Genomic DNA, 14,391 nt, shown 5'->3' with positions numbered 1-14,391 from the left:
GTTTAATTAATTCGTAGAAAATATTTTAAATTTACTGAAATATGATGTAACTAAAGACCGAGTCTTTGCCATCGCTAAATTTGCGAATCTAAGTCGGACGTTAGCCAGCACTGGGCCACTCAGCGTGCCCGCACGACAAACAAAACAACCGTTTTTTTTCTTTGCCAAATCGAAGCGGCAACGCCGGGTCACTCACGCACACAAATAAGCACACAGACGTACTGCCGATCAATCGGTGTGAGAGCGGTATTTATAATATTATTTTTATTCGTCGATTTGCAAGCGGCCGGCACTGATGAACTAGAAATGGAGTGGCACGAAGTGGAGTTGGACGGCAGCCGCACGATTGCGTTCCCGGAGCGCTCGGTACCGGGCTTTGGCCGGGAATCCGCGAATTCAGACACTGGTAAGTGTGGGCAAATCCGGCGTGCGATTTGCACCGGCATCGCCACCGGAAACCGATTTACCAAGAACCTTCGATATACATTTTCAGCCGAATACCTGGGCGGCATCATACGCAACGGGCAATGGGGCTGGGTGACCTGGCGGTATGGAAGCGACGCTACTCTGCTGATCTGTAGCATGACCACCGGCGATTACCTCTCCTGGCACCGCTTCTGGAGCGAACCGGACGATCTGGGGCAGCGACACAAACAGGGGCAGCGCAGCAGCATTCGCTGCGTGGAGGAGCTTTTCCCCGGCGATCCCGAACGCACCGCTATGCTGGCCATTTGCCTGGAGACATGGGACAGCGGCGAGGAAAAACCCGTCAACTGCCTGATCTCTACGCAGGTGCTCATCTACTCGATTCCCGGCAGTCAGGTGCTGCGCCGCTTCGACCTTGACAGCTTGAACTGCAGCGCGCTGACTTTCCTCGATCAAAGAATCTGCGGAGGAACGCGACTGAGTCAATTCGACGGATGTCTGGCCGTGGCCACCGAGGAGGGCATGGTTCTGATGGTCGATCTGAACAGCGACGGGCTGCTGGAGAGAAACCATGGACGCAGCCTTTGCTCCCCCAGTTCCGAGGATGAGCCATCGTACGGGGAGCTCTACGTCTACTCCATCGAGGAGATCGGGAATAAAATGGACTCCTTGCTGGCCCATTGTCGCTCCAAAGGGGCTCATATGTCCGTGCGGGTGGATGGTGAGTCTGTCACTGCATGTGCCTGATAGCTATGTTAACCTCGAATTTACCAACAGTGGCTTCCTGTGGAATCAGTTGCCTGATGGGCATTGGCTTGGCGCCCGGCTTTGCTGCTGGTCTAGAGGATGGGCAAATCCTGATCTACGACTTAATCCATTTCCACGTGACCACAGCTCTGCGACTGGCTGGAGCAAAGGAAAGGGTTCACGGGGCCGTAAAACGAATGTGCCTCATTATGCCGCCGGATGATCCAAAACCCTGTTTCTACATTTGTGCATTGTACCAATACGCCGACGGTCTTCACATGCTGCTGCACTCGGTCAGCTATAGGCGCTCCTACGTGGAGCAGGATGGCGACACGTTCCGTTTCGAGGTGAGAACTCTTGAGCCGTCAAACACAGACCTACATTGACATCTTGCTTCGCAGCACTTCCATTCTAGCGTTGTGCGCAACCACCAAATCTTGGACAGAGGCATTTGCCCCGTGATTGGCTGCACCACGGCGTCTACTTTTAGTTTTGCCGGCGACAGCGGAACGCTGCTGATTGTCATCTCGTGGCATTCAAACGCAGATCGCAAGAACAAGCTAGTCTTGTTCGACATTAACCAGTGGTACAAGGATGAGATGCCCCCATGCGTGCGCCAGTACGAAGTTCCTCATTACGTCGCCGGCTACATCCTCAGTGGTTTACAGACGGGACTGGCATTGCTGCTACGTTCCAACACCATTATGCACTTTGTCTCCCTGCAGCGCTACGATGAGCACTTTTATCCCAACTCGCTGACATTTGGTAAGTGGCAGCGGTGATTGCCAGTGAAATCGCCAGTAAGATTGATAGCCAAGTAACATCCTCCTGCTCCAGATTGTTCACTGTTAACCCCAACTGGCAGCCGGTACTACGCCCAGGATGGAGTGCAACATCGTTTTCTAAACGCCCTACGTTGGGAACGCGCCACGATCTTCCTGAGTCCTCAAAACTACCACGAGGATATCGTTCGCCTGCGTCTGCTGCCACAGTTCTGCGAGCTTAACCATAACGCCACATTCTCTAAGGTGAGTTACACTTGGTTGTTAGTTATCAGGAAATCTTCCGTAAAAAGTACCACTGTCTTTGGGAAATTAATCATGCTCATTCCATTGCTTGCTCTCTAGACTGCCATGTACGAGGTGATACTGTCGGTGGCCCTGGAGCACAAGTGCGGAGGCTTGCTGAACGACTGCGCCCGGAGTTGGCTGGACGGCAGCTTCTTGTGCAACATGCTTGATAGCACGAAACTCTCCCTGTCCACGCTGACCAACTGGATCGTCAAGCGAGCTGGACAGATCAAGACGCGCTGCTCGGAACTTTGCCAGGGCATCTTTGACTACGGCGGCTACTCACTGGACGAGCGGGAACGCCGAGAGTTTCAGGTGCTCTCCGACCAGCTGCGTGAGTTGGTGCGCTTGCAGTCCTACATTGTCGAGCAGGGACGGCGCAGGCTATCCCCCTCAGTGTTGGACGATTGCCAGGTCAACGAGCGGGCGCTGCAGACGGTGCACGAGTACCAAAGGGTGCTCTACTGGTTTATAGACCATGGCCTCCTGCCGGAGGGTCAGCACGAGGATCATCGGGAGCACCGGGAGCAGCCACTCGTTCGCCTGCGACATGAGTACTCGGAAAAACGGGCGCAACGAAAGAGTCTATACATCGATGCGCTAGGAAAGCTCGCCTCCCTGCCGGAACCCTATCCGCCGGACTCGCTGCATGCGCTTATGCACGTGATGCTCAGTCCCGACACAGAACTCTGCCACAAGCATGCTCTCGTCCTCTACTTGCTGATGGACCTGAACCAACAGCTAGCCGGGCGCTTCCAGATCGCGTTCCAGCTGAAAAGAGATGAGGCCAACTCGTTGCGCTCCTTCTGGTTCTTGGACCACGGCGACTACGAGGTGAGTCCGGATTGGCCAATTGACCAAAAAGGGTTATTTGTATTCGTTTTATGTATTTGATTACAGAAATGCGTGAAGGAGTTATACAAGGATGCCACCCCCGCCAGTAACTGCGAAGCGTGGCAGGTACGGCTGTTAATAGAGAAGCTGCTAGATGATGGCGCCGTCAAGGCGGCCATGCAAGTGGCCAGCCTGCCTCCCGGTCCATTGTCCTCGGCGCTGCACATGAACGTGCTTCTTGCTAACAAAAACCTGCCGGAGGCATTCCAAATCGCCCGCCTGAACGACGACGAGAATGGTAAGCCGCTCCTAGAGCGCTTCTTCCGCCACTGCATAGAAATCGGACGCTTCAAAGTCCTGGCCGAGCTGTACCTGCGAGAGCCGGAGGAAAGGCTTTTGTACAGTCTGCTGCGCCAGAGCCGATCGCGTCAGACGGACTGCGTCCAATTGATTCTGCTGCTGCAAAAGAGCAAGTTCATTGAGGCCGTGTCCTTCATGGATGAGGTGGCGGCCGAGCGGGAGCGAGATGACTCCTCCAGCACTATAATCTCAGCCTACCGCTCTACAATGGCACCAGTTGCACAGAACATCGCCGGCACCTATCTCCGGATCAGAGACACCTTGGACGGCTTGGAGGATGGCCAAAAGGGCGGTCTTTTGGAGCCATTCAGCTGCCAGCTGGTCAAACAGAACGCCAGCGGCCAGCTGGGCGGCATCTTCCAGAGTTCCGCCGTCAGTGCCCACTGGGCAACACACTGCCAGTCGCCGCCAAAGTTGCCCCCTGTTTCGATCCAATCAAAAATAGGATATACAAATGTTCCGTTTCTGCGGCACGCGCAGTACGGACTTTCGGAGCTTCCTTACCGGCGTCGCATAGTAAAGCCAGTCCCACACCAGGTGGTGGAGAAACGACAGCGGGAGCAAGAGGAGCAGCAAGAACAGAGTCAGCAAGGCACGAAGCAGCTGTATAAGCGTCGTTGTCTTAAGGTTGAAAGACTGGTGGAGGATGTAACAGATTACGTGAGATCCATTCGAGAACAGAATTCGAACAATTCGGAGACGGAAGGGGCGAAACAAAACGAGGCCACCAATCTATTGCAGGCGCCAACTTTCCTTAAGACGCGCCAGCCGACGACACGCCAGAGCAGCAGTTCGCCACAAGCGATTCCCACGATCCTCAAGCGAAACGCGGCTGTGGAGGCCGTGGAAGGCGCTCCGCCGGTAGCCACGTCTACAGCGCTAGCGGGGGCAAAGCGATTTCGCTTCATGCCGCCCATTCCTCTGCGAGCGGATAGATCGATGGATGTGGACAGCGAAGATGGGGTTGAGGAGGAGGAAGGGGAAGAGGAGGAGGGAACTGACGAGATCATTGTGGAGATCGAGTCGAGAAGCGAGCCAAGAAGCGCCTGCAGCATCGAGTCCGACGAGGAGGATGAATTCCTCTCGCCGTTAGCATCGGCCAATGTGTCTTTAGTGGACCAGGTTCCATCGCGGGATTCTCCTCGTTCTTTCGCGCCACCAGCAGGCCCACAGCCCCGGAACTCATTGCTTCATGGGAGGAACGATGTCGGAAGCAAGATTGCTACTGGGGCAGGGAGCGAGAGTAGTAGTGGATTCGGCAGCTTTGCCACCGTCCAACCGGCTCAGACGGCATCACATTCCCAGTTCGTGCCCACCATCTGCTCCTCCAAGATGTGCGAGACGCAGTCGCAGGTCTTCTCCAGCGGCAGCTATGTGGCAAAGATCTCCGAGCGGACTACCATATGTGGGGAAATGGAATCAACTGATCTTGGTGCGGAGTTGACGGCCGCACCCAGCGCACAATGGTCTCTGCCTTTGGCAAGGCCTGCCATCCAGGGACACCACCGGATGATGGACACCACGCTGGGAATGTCCACCTATGATGTGGCGTCACTTGAGCAGCAAGACACTGAGGATCAGGAGCAAGAACAGGAACTGAAACTGGGTGACACACAATCGCTTGAGGAGCAACAGAGTCCACAGGACGAGCTGATGCAGGAGCAGGAGCAGGAACAGGAACAGGAGCAACGTCAAGATCAAGCACAGACACAAGAGCCTTCGGAGACCGGCGGTCAGCTTGCGTTCCTGGGCAGCGCAGAAGCAACGGCACAGGAGCCCCTCTCCTCGCCCACCTACAGCCTGAGTAGCGAAGACTCGGTCTTGTCCTCGGCCGGCATTAGGAATCCCCTGCTGCCAACCCTGCAGACCGATGACCCCATGTACTCCATCGTTGTTGAGTCGACGGGCTCCATAACCACATCCCGATCGGTAACGCACACGCCCACCTCCTTCCTGCCCAGCGACACGAACGTCTCCCAGACCTCTAGTCCGCGGGCACCTCATGGCGAGGATGGAGATGCCTCGCCGATCTCCCTGTATCGTGCCAATAGTCTGGAAACGGTTGATGACCTGGACACCACCAAGGGCTCGCTGGAGGAAGAGGAGGAATACGACGAGGATGACTGCGTCATAGCGCTTGACGGAACAGAAGTGCGCGGCTATGTTGCCCGACCTCAGCAATCGGCGGCCTCCAGCAGTGCGGAGCTGTTTGCCTTCAAGGACGAATGCCAGGAGGAGGCGGCTAAGGGCCCCAGTCCCTTCCTTTCGCTGGGCGCCACGGTCAACAGCGACTCGGAGGTGGCCGACACCATTGTCCTAGACAGCGATGACGAGTCGCCAAAGGAGAATGATACTCTGCCGGAGCAGCAGAAAGAGTGGCCTATGGAAGAGGAGGCCCCGAGCAATGAGTCGGTGGCCACAGTGGCCTTTAGCGAACATAAGCAGCCACTTGCCGATAACAATATCGAGATGAAGGTGGTGGAGGCGGTGCCGGAAGTGGAACCCTTGCCAACAGACCAAGAAACGCAGCCTGGTGGTCTGGAAGAAATTCCGGAAGAGGAGGTTGACGTAGAAGCCGAAGAGGAACTCGTTGTGGTGGTCGAAGAGGAGGCGAATGAGCAGTCCAAAGAGGGCGACACAACAGAGACCAAAGAACCTTCCCAAGCGAAAGCCTTAGCCAATCCAGAACCACTATTGCCCGAAGAGGAGGATTCCAGGCAAAGCCTCAAGCTGATATTCTCCGGTGACGAGGATGAGGAGCAACCTATGCCAGCAGTGACGACTCGTTCCCTGCGACCGCGTCGCAGCTCCATGGAACAGCTGGGCAGTCCACGAACTCTGCGACCTCGTCGCAGCTCCATGGAACAGCTGGACAGTCCACGAACTCTGCGACCGCGGCGCAGCTCCATGGAACAGCTGGACACTCCACGAACTATGCGACCGCGGCGAGTTTCCCAGGAGCACCGCGATAGTCCAACTCCGGTGGCTGGTCGCAGGATGCGTTTGCGCAGTAGCGACGGCCCAACCACATCGCCCACATCCACTCCTCCAGTCTCGACGACCAAGCGTCGTGGGTTGCAGCACAAGCACCTGTTGGAGGTGATCGTCGAGCAGAGTCCCATGGACACTGCGCTACCACGCACCCGCTCGCGCACGCTCCTCAACGTGGACTCGGAAGCCGCAAGCTCCAGACCAGCCACGCCCACAAACGCCAAGGGCCGCGGCAAGAGGGCCACCTCGCAGGCACCGACGACGGAGAGTCCCCGTGTCCGTCGCTCATTGCGAGGCAACAGCGAGCCGCCCGTTGCGGTGAGTGTGCAGCCCGTCCGCAAACCGAGGGCGGGAGGCGTCCGGACGCGCAAAACGAGCGGAGGCGACCAGTCTCCTGTGTCTTCTGCTCAGACAGATGTTCCCCCAGTTGTACCCGATTCAACTGCACAGGAGGAGCGGCCGCGTCTCCGACGCACCGCTAGACGACGCATCTCGGAACTGAGCGATCAGTCTGGGAATGCCACGACCACAGATGCTCCTGTTTCGGAAGCCACCAGTTCCAGGACCAGCTCGAGGGCCAACTCCGCCACCAGCAGCACCACCAGCACCCAGAATCGCGAGCTGCGTCCGCGCCAGCGTCGCACCTCCAAGACGGAACATTAGCTTAATGCACCCTGCATCACCAGAGTTGAAAAGTGCATCGAGATAGGGGGGAGTGAGGTTGCCACGAAGTAGAATCGGCATGGAAAGCACTGAATTCTTAACTTTTACTTTTACTTTGTTCACGTTTAATACCAATTTTAATTGGCATCAGTTTGAAATTTTAAATAAATTGAAGTTAAATAGAAATGGATTTTTAACTTTAAAATGTATTTACTAATTATAATGTTGAGCTCCGATCAATCCCTTCGGATCTGCGAATCTTTAGATCTTTTCGAGAAGCGGGAGGAGCACCAAACTGGTCACTACTTACTGTTACTGTTATTACAATGGCAATGCAGCTGGAAATTGCTTTTGCTTACACAGATGTATTCGTTGTATGGTTCGGAGGCATATGTACAGATATTTACAAAGGGCGTTCTTACAGCTAGGATTCGGCAAGATGCGAGCGGGCGGTGGGTATCGTCTGTCTATAAGTCTGTAGAACTAGCGGATTTAGACGAGCGTGGAGAGCTCGTGCAGCAGGACGGTGATGTTGCTCATGTCCAGCGTGGGCGGAATGCCGGGGCTGACCGATCCGCTGGCCTCGCGACCTGCTGTCAGGCAGCTGCTATTCGCCAGTGTCCTGGGCGTGGGCGTCGGCGGTGTGGCAGTGGCTGGACGCACCAGAAAGGATGAGTTAACGGCCCCCACTGCTCCGCCTCCACCACCGCAACAGCCGCCACCGCCGCCTCCACCAAGCAGCAGGGGGTTAAAGCTGCCGTGGGAGTGGTTGGGCGAGACCGCCGTCACGGATGGCGGCACTAGGTGATTCTGGTGCCCCTGGTGAGCGGCCTGGTACGTGTGAAACGGACCAGGTGGCAGTGGCATGGGCACAGGCAGCGTCACCGGCAGCTGGCCAGCCGAGATCACCGACAAGTTGTGGGATAGCGGAGCTCCGCGGTAGCTGATGGTCTTCTCGCGCTGCCACACGAACACGTTGTGCACCATGGCGCCGCCGCAAAAGACTATGCCCACGCCAATCAGCAGGCTGGTCACGATAGCCGGCGTCGAGTGGAAATGGCTGAAGGTGTACAGGATCAGGCCGGTCAGGAAGACCGGTATGGAGATGAAGAAGCCGCTGACGGCGCACGTGCGGCTGGCACTGGACTTGACCAGGTACTGGTTATCGCGACCCTCGAAGGCCGGCTCGCGCAGCTTAACGGCGAACAGGAACTGGATGGCGCAAACTAGTAGGCAGCACAGGTTGAGCGACAAGGAGAGGGCGCCCAGTGCCAGGGTGACGTCGTAGACCACAATAAAGTCCTCACCGCCAGCGCCACGACCCACCGCGTCCTCGCGCCCATTTGGCGATATCCTTAGCAGGAAGATCAGCGAGAGCAGCGCCAGAAGCAGGGAAACTGCAGGAAAAAAACACGCATTACTATACACTTTTCCCCACTCATTTTGGACCAACTTACTCAGGCAGAGCAGACCCAGGCTGGTGAGGGCCTCGCGGGGCGAAGGACCCGACTTGGGCAGCTTGTGACGCACGGGATTCGCGCTCAGGTGGCTGAAGTTCCTGTAGTTGTGCGGCAACTGGCTGAGATTGTGTGTCTGGGTTTGCGCTTGCGCATGGTTTGTTTGCTGGTGGTGGTGGTGCTGCTGATGATGATGTTGCTGCTGTTGTTGCTGTTGCTGCTGCTGCTGGTGGCTGGCCAGGATGTGTTGGTTGGTGTAGGTGTGATGGTGCACACTCCCGTTGCCCAGAAAGTGCCCATTGGGGGTCAACTGCGTAAGTGGGGTGAGCGGTTTGAGCGGCGTACTGGGCGTGGCAATGTTCAGCAGCGTGGAATTGGCGTTGCCCACGCAACCCCGTCCTCCAGCTACTCCACCAGCAACTCCTCCGCCAATGGCACCTGTGGCCTCGTTGAGCAGCGTGCTCGAAACGGACGCATTCAGGGCGGATATATTCAGCGGCTGCGGCGGTCGCAGGTGGATGTTGCGCGCGGTGCTCGCCACGGCAGCTGCTGCTGGGGTCGGCGAGCCACCATTGCCATTGGTGGTGGTGCCGTTGGTGCAGACGGTGCCTGCTGTGGTCGCAGCGGTCGCGGTGGTTGCAATTCCAATTCCAAGTCCGATGCCCGCTTCCGCTTCCACCGCTGGGGGTGTGTTGTGGCCGCTGCCGCTGCCTCCAGTGTGGTTGTTGCTGCTGCTGTTGCTGTTCGGGTTGCTGTTGCTGTTCGGGGTGCTGTTGCTGTTGCAGCTATTGACCAGCAGCGTGGACAGCGGGTTGATCGCCACTGCGGCGCTGGTCGCAGCAGTACTGCTCGTCGTCGAGGCGTGCTTCAGCATTTCCGGCGGCTTGGTCCTCCACTCCGATCACATGCTGAACTGGGCGCCACGGATCAGTTGCTGATGCTCCAGCAGGACTAGTCGACCTGCGAAGTGCATTGGTGGCATTAGTGGAAGATGTACATAGTTACTATTATTCATACTCAATTAATGGTTTATAAGTGGCAGGTAATGGAAGCTTTCTGATTACAGAAGAAGGGAAAATGGGGAAAACTGTGTTGCACATTAGTCACATACATACATGCATATGCAACTGCAACTTGCAACGGTACTCGTCTGCAGAGAGAGAGAAAAACAGCCTCTCATGAGCACTTTCATTTCGCCAGTGGCTGCGCATGCGCAAAACTTTCCCATAATTTATTCACCTATAGATATGTATATAAATGCTATTTATGTGGAAATTGTGCATCGCATGTATTGTGCAATTAGCGGATGGCGAAGAACTTTTCACCAGCGACTAATGGCGGGAATAAAAGCAAAAGCAAGCGAGAAAGAAAACTTAAGTCTGCAGGTACTTAATCTAATTTGAATTTTTTAAACAATTTACATATGCATGCACATGAAAGCACTCTCAAGACTATTCCTTCTAGAGAAACCTTTTCTGCATCGAGAGATGCTCGCAAAACAAGTTTGCGAGTTTAAACCTTAAATAAACAAACGCTTAAATAAACTTAAGGATCTTATTGATTTATTTTAACATTATTTGAAAGTGCTTCGTTGTCCCTAAAAAAGCTTCCGACTATGTATGGTAAATTAAGGATATAGAGCTTTATACAAGTACATATGCATGTATCTTTATAGATATATGTATGTTCTATTTCAAGGTCCGCGATCCCATAGTTAGGTTCCCATGGTTCATGGCTGATTCCGCGGAAATCTGGTTGTTAGTTGGAAAAGCTTTTTGAGCTGAGCAAACAGTTTTCCACAACTCCGAGAAAATGCACTTAAAGGTGTCATCAAACCGAAGACGACTTCTTCAAGGTATTTCCAACTATTTTTAATTGAATAAAACTGCTCAAAAGACCCGTTTTGGCCAAAAGCAAGTGGGACGCTGGCTATAATAAAGTACCTGGGTTATCTCATTAAGAACCGATAATGAATTAACCACTTTTGCCTTGCATTTAGTGCATTTTCATGCAATATGTTTCGAGTTGTGTGTGCGGTATAAAAATAACGAAAACACCTGGTTTAAGAAAACGAAACTAAAAAAGATCCGAAGACAAATTGCAATTGGCAGGTTGTAAAACGGGTTTACCTACGAGTTCTTCTTTTTTGGTACTACAGTTTCCGTTCTTGACCTGCGACCTTTACATGGTCGTCGTCCAGCGAAGAAAGCGCCGGATTCCACTCTTTAATTGGCGAACCGATAATGCACGGTCGCAAATGCCGCGGGAGATGCTTCCTCCGCCGCCTGCTCCCCTTCCTCATCCGCACCGGACGCGATGTCCAAACCCAATCCCAATACCTAAGCACCGCCAGCAGGCGATCCAATTTGGCGGCAAGTGGACAACGACGACGACTTCGACGACGCGGTGACCGATCGAGTGACAAAGTACGACTAATATCGGATCTCAGGAACTTCGGTTCTGCCGGCAGCAATTCGCCCAACCAGTTGAGTTCTCTCCCGCTCTTTCGGTGCCTGTGTCTCTGTCTCTCCCTCTCACCTCACCCACTCATGCACACGCTGCTCACACGGACAGGTGAGCAGTGGAACGAGCCAATTCCAATATCAATTCCAGCTCCAAACGCCGCTTGCCACAGTGGCACCATTACGGTCAAAATAGAGAGTTCTTCTTCTACAAGTTTGTAATAAACATATATAATGAAATGATTAACGTATGATTTGCCATTGTTACTTTAACAAACTACAAACAAAAAGCTGCTAAACAAGATACAGCTGCAGTAGCTTCAAGGTGAAAATGTATGTAATAGGCTTTTGTCTACAAAGAAGGTGAAAAGTGAATATCTCCAATGTGGTAACTATTTGGAAGGGAAGAAACGGTTGTTTTGATAATGTCGCCAGTTTCGAAGCAATGCGACCCACTGTGCCGCAAACCTGCTCAACTCAAAACACACGCGATGCGGCGGCTGCTGCTGCTGGCTGTGGTGCTTCTAGTGCTCCTGCCTCACTCCACGCACAGGTAAAGAATGGAGGCAACGGCTCCAAGTTGCTCAGCCGCATTCCACGAGCTCCAAACTGAAAGGTTGTTGTCGGTTACTGCTGCGGTTGCCTATGCGCTTCGAATATCGAAATTCGCCATTGGCTGTGGCAGTCCAATTTCAATTTAAATTCGCGATTTAGTTACAAAATTCACTTATAGTTAGTTAATCTCAGTTTTGGAGTTTTTTCGTATCCGAAGTCACTTCGGTTGAATTCAAAAATAAAAATTGACCGCCAACGCTGCCAGACTACGTCGAACTGAACGCTAGTGTTGAAAAGTTGGCAAATTGGCGACTAGGAATCGATATATGCAACTCGACAAAAAGTCGATAGTAATCAAAAGCTGGATTCCAGAAAGATGTTTATAATTTCTAATAGATGATTGGTTCCAACGTTTATTGAATTTTAATTATTTTATTTAAAATGGATGTAAGCAAGCGTGTAACATTTTCTTATGCTTATACGGGAATTTCCATTAGACATTCAAATTTTAATAAGTAGTTTGCTTGGCCATAAGTTTGCCAAAAATATATATTTTTTTTTTCATTTTATTGAATATTTTGTAGTCATTTGCGACATGTTTAAAGTTACTTGTATTTTTTAAGAATACGTTTGATTTATATTTGAAAAATTATCGACTTATCGATATTTGCGCTCGTAGTCTCGACATCCCATCTCCAGATTGGTGAACATATTTTTCGCCGACTGCGATTGCAAAGCACTGCCAAAGATAAAGAGACATGACTGATCCTAGCAAGCTCTCCGTCGCCGTGGTCTGCTCCTCGAACATGAACCGCTCAATGGAGGCGCACAACTTCCTGGCCAAGAAAGGTTTCAACGTGCGCTCCTATGGCACCGGCGAGCGCGTCAAGCTGCCGGGCATGGCGTTCGACAAGCCGAATGTTTACGAGTTCGGCACCAGCTACGAGGACATCTACCGCGACCTGGAGGCCAAGGACAAGGAGTTGTAAGTTCGCCGTTTGTCCGGCATGACGGCACGGCCGCCCATCCGCCTACCATTGGCTAATCCCTGACCTTTCGCACACAGCTACACACAGAACGGCCTGCTGCACATGCTCGACCGCAATCGGCGCATCAAGAAGTGCCCGGAACGCTTCCAGGAGACCAAAGAGCAGTTCGACATCATCGTCACCGTGGAGGAGCGCGTCTACGACCTGGTGGTGCTGCACATGGAGTCCATGGAGTCGGTGGACAACCGCCCCGTGCACGTTCTCAACGTGGATGTGGTGGACAACGCAGAGGATGCGTTAATGGGCGCCTTTCTCATCACAGACATGATCAACCTGGTACGATCATCTACCACCCACTCCCTCAATTCGCCCAACGATTCTTGTGCCTTTGCAGATGGCCAAGTCCACGGACCTGGACAATGACATCGACGAAATGATCCAGGAGTTTGAGGAGCGCCGCAACCGTGTCATTCTGCACTCGGTGCTCTTCTACTGACGACCGATGTCTGCCAACAGCTCGTGTCCAGCTCCAGCACCAACACCAACACTAGAATCCCGTAGCCTCCCTGCGCTCCAGCCGAGTCACTCAATCTCGTCCCCTAGGGGCTGGAATCGCACAGCATAGGACGTCGGGCATAGGACGTAGGGCGCACGGATCCCGGGTTTTGGATTGGGAGCCTAGAATATAAGAACATTGTAAATAGAGAGGGGCCATCGCTGCAGCGAAAGCACATCCAACAACCTGCACACCCACACACGCACCTCCCACCCCCACACACACACACACATGCATGCGTGCACATCCGCACTGGCATCCACATTCAAGCACCTGATTCGAAATCCACACCACACCTGCAAGCAACTGGCTCATAAATTTGAAATTAACACACAACCAATGGCGACCATTACAACACGACGGCCCCAAATCCCTTCGTATGTAGTATGTGTACGTGTCCGTATTCCTTGTAGTTCTGGCCGTTGAGCCGCCTCGTTCTTATCACAGTCTTATCACAGGCTCTCGCTTCTCCCAGCTGGCAACGGCGGCCGACCCTCTGACTCCCACCCGCTCTCCCGCTCTCTTCGCCCAACTCTGAGTCCGATTCGGACTCGGATTCGATTCGATTCATATAAACTGAAAACTCGCATCGTGCTTGTGTGAATGAGCATGCACGCCAGAGAGCCACTCACTCAGGGGCAGATCGGGTTGGGCCCTCGCGGGTAAGGGTATCGTTTTTAATCTTGCATAGTTTTACCAATTATTCAGACAGGGCTGACCCGACCGCCAGCCATTCCCGTAGCCCAGTTGGGCAAAGGCCTGGGCTGGGCGTTCTAAACAATAGCCAAAGGCCCGCAGCGGGCGCTAACTTACAATACTAAATAAACACTAAGGGAGTTGACTACTTGGATTGTGTTCACTAAGCATTGGAATAAAATCTAACGCCAATTGGGGCGGGTTTCTTGTTGACTATTGCTAGTTTCACTGACCAAATTTCACGTGAATCTAGGTAGGATTAGAAATTGTAAAAGGTGTTTAGTAATGGGCCTATTGAAAAATCATAATTCTAGCGTAATTGCATCATCTAACTCATCCACGATCAAAATTATTATATTTTAAATTGTAAGCATTCAGGTTTGGGCCCATCTTTTTTTCTCATATTAAACAATTTTATTTCCATGTTATTTTATGATATTGTAGAGCATTATTTTTATATTATTATTTTGTCTGTTTATCGAGAAATTAAAATCATACATCAACGCATTTGTATACTACCTATATGGGTGTCTCTCTACATACGTATGTAAATCCAGATCGATTGGGCCCCCGCGCGCACTGAAT

The 14,391-nt window shown here is 52.8% G+C and overlaps 3 protein-coding genes across 6 annotated transcripts; 2 read left to right on the top strand and 1 right to left on the bottom strand.

Annotated features, from left to right (window-relative positions):
- The first annotated feature begins 161 nt into the window (after positions 1-161).
- On the top strand, positions 162-7,277 carry LOC120457079 (protein ELYS homolog). Its single transcript, XM_039644258.2, has 7 exons — positions 162-406; positions 494-1,147; positions 1,204-1,520; positions 1,575-1,938; positions 2,011-2,201; positions 2,301-3,077; positions 3,144-7,277. Exons 1-7 carry the CDS (start codon positions 307-309, stop codon positions 7,089-7,091), a joined length of 6,351 nt encoding a protein of 2,116 aa, XP_039500192.1. The 5' UTR covers positions 162-306; the 3' UTR covers positions 7,092-7,277.
- Positions 7,278-7,327: 50 nt separating this feature from the next.
- LOC120455499 lies at positions 7,328-11,183 on the bottom strand. 3 transcript variants are annotated; one of them, XM_039641757.2, is made up of 3 exons: positions 10,678-11,183; positions 8,549-9,508; positions 7,328-8,488 (listed from the first exon to the last, which is right to left on the bottom strand). In XM_039641757.2, exons 2-3 carry the CDS (start codon positions 9,420-9,422, stop codon positions 7,584-7,586), a joined length of 1,779 nt encoding a protein of 592 aa, XP_039497691.1. In that variant the 5' UTR covers positions 9,423-9,508; positions 10,678-11,183; the 3' UTR covers positions 7,328-7,583. The 3 variants fall into 3 exon arrangements, with proteins under 3 accessions (XP_039497691.1, XP_039497692.1, XP_039497693.1); XM_039641758.2 differs by having other exon boundaries at positions 10,682-11,183; XM_039641759.2 differs by having other exon boundaries at positions 10,888-11,183.
- On the top strand, positions 10,161-14,019 carry LOC120455501 (RNA polymerase II subunit A C-terminal domain phosphatase SSU72). Of its 2 annotated transcripts, XM_039641763.1 has the most exons (4): positions 10,161-10,165; positions 12,320-12,550; positions 12,632-12,890; positions 12,949-14,019. In XM_039641763.1, the coding sequence occupies exons 2-4, from the start codon at positions 12,324-12,326 to the stop codon at positions 13,048-13,050; spliced, it is 588 nt and encodes a 195-aa protein (XP_039497697.1). In that variant the 5' UTR covers positions 10,161-10,165; positions 12,320-12,323; the 3' UTR covers positions 13,051-14,019. The 2 variants fall into 2 exon arrangements, with proteins under 2 accessions (XP_039497697.1, XP_039497696.1); XM_039641762.1 differs by lacking the exon at positions 10,161-10,165 and having other exon boundaries at positions 12,243-12,550.
- The last annotated feature ends 372 nt before the right edge of the window (positions 14,020-14,391 follow it).

Source organism: Drosophila santomea, chromosome X (assembly GCF_016746245.2).
Source record: "Drosophila santomea strain STO CAGO 1482 chromosome X, Prin_Dsan_1.1, whole genome shotgun sequence".
In the NCBI taxonomy this organism is placed as follows: Eukaryota; Metazoa; Arthropoda; class Insecta; order Diptera; family Drosophilidae; genus Drosophila; species Drosophila santomea.
This window is presented reverse-complemented; position numbering and strand designations above follow the sequence as displayed.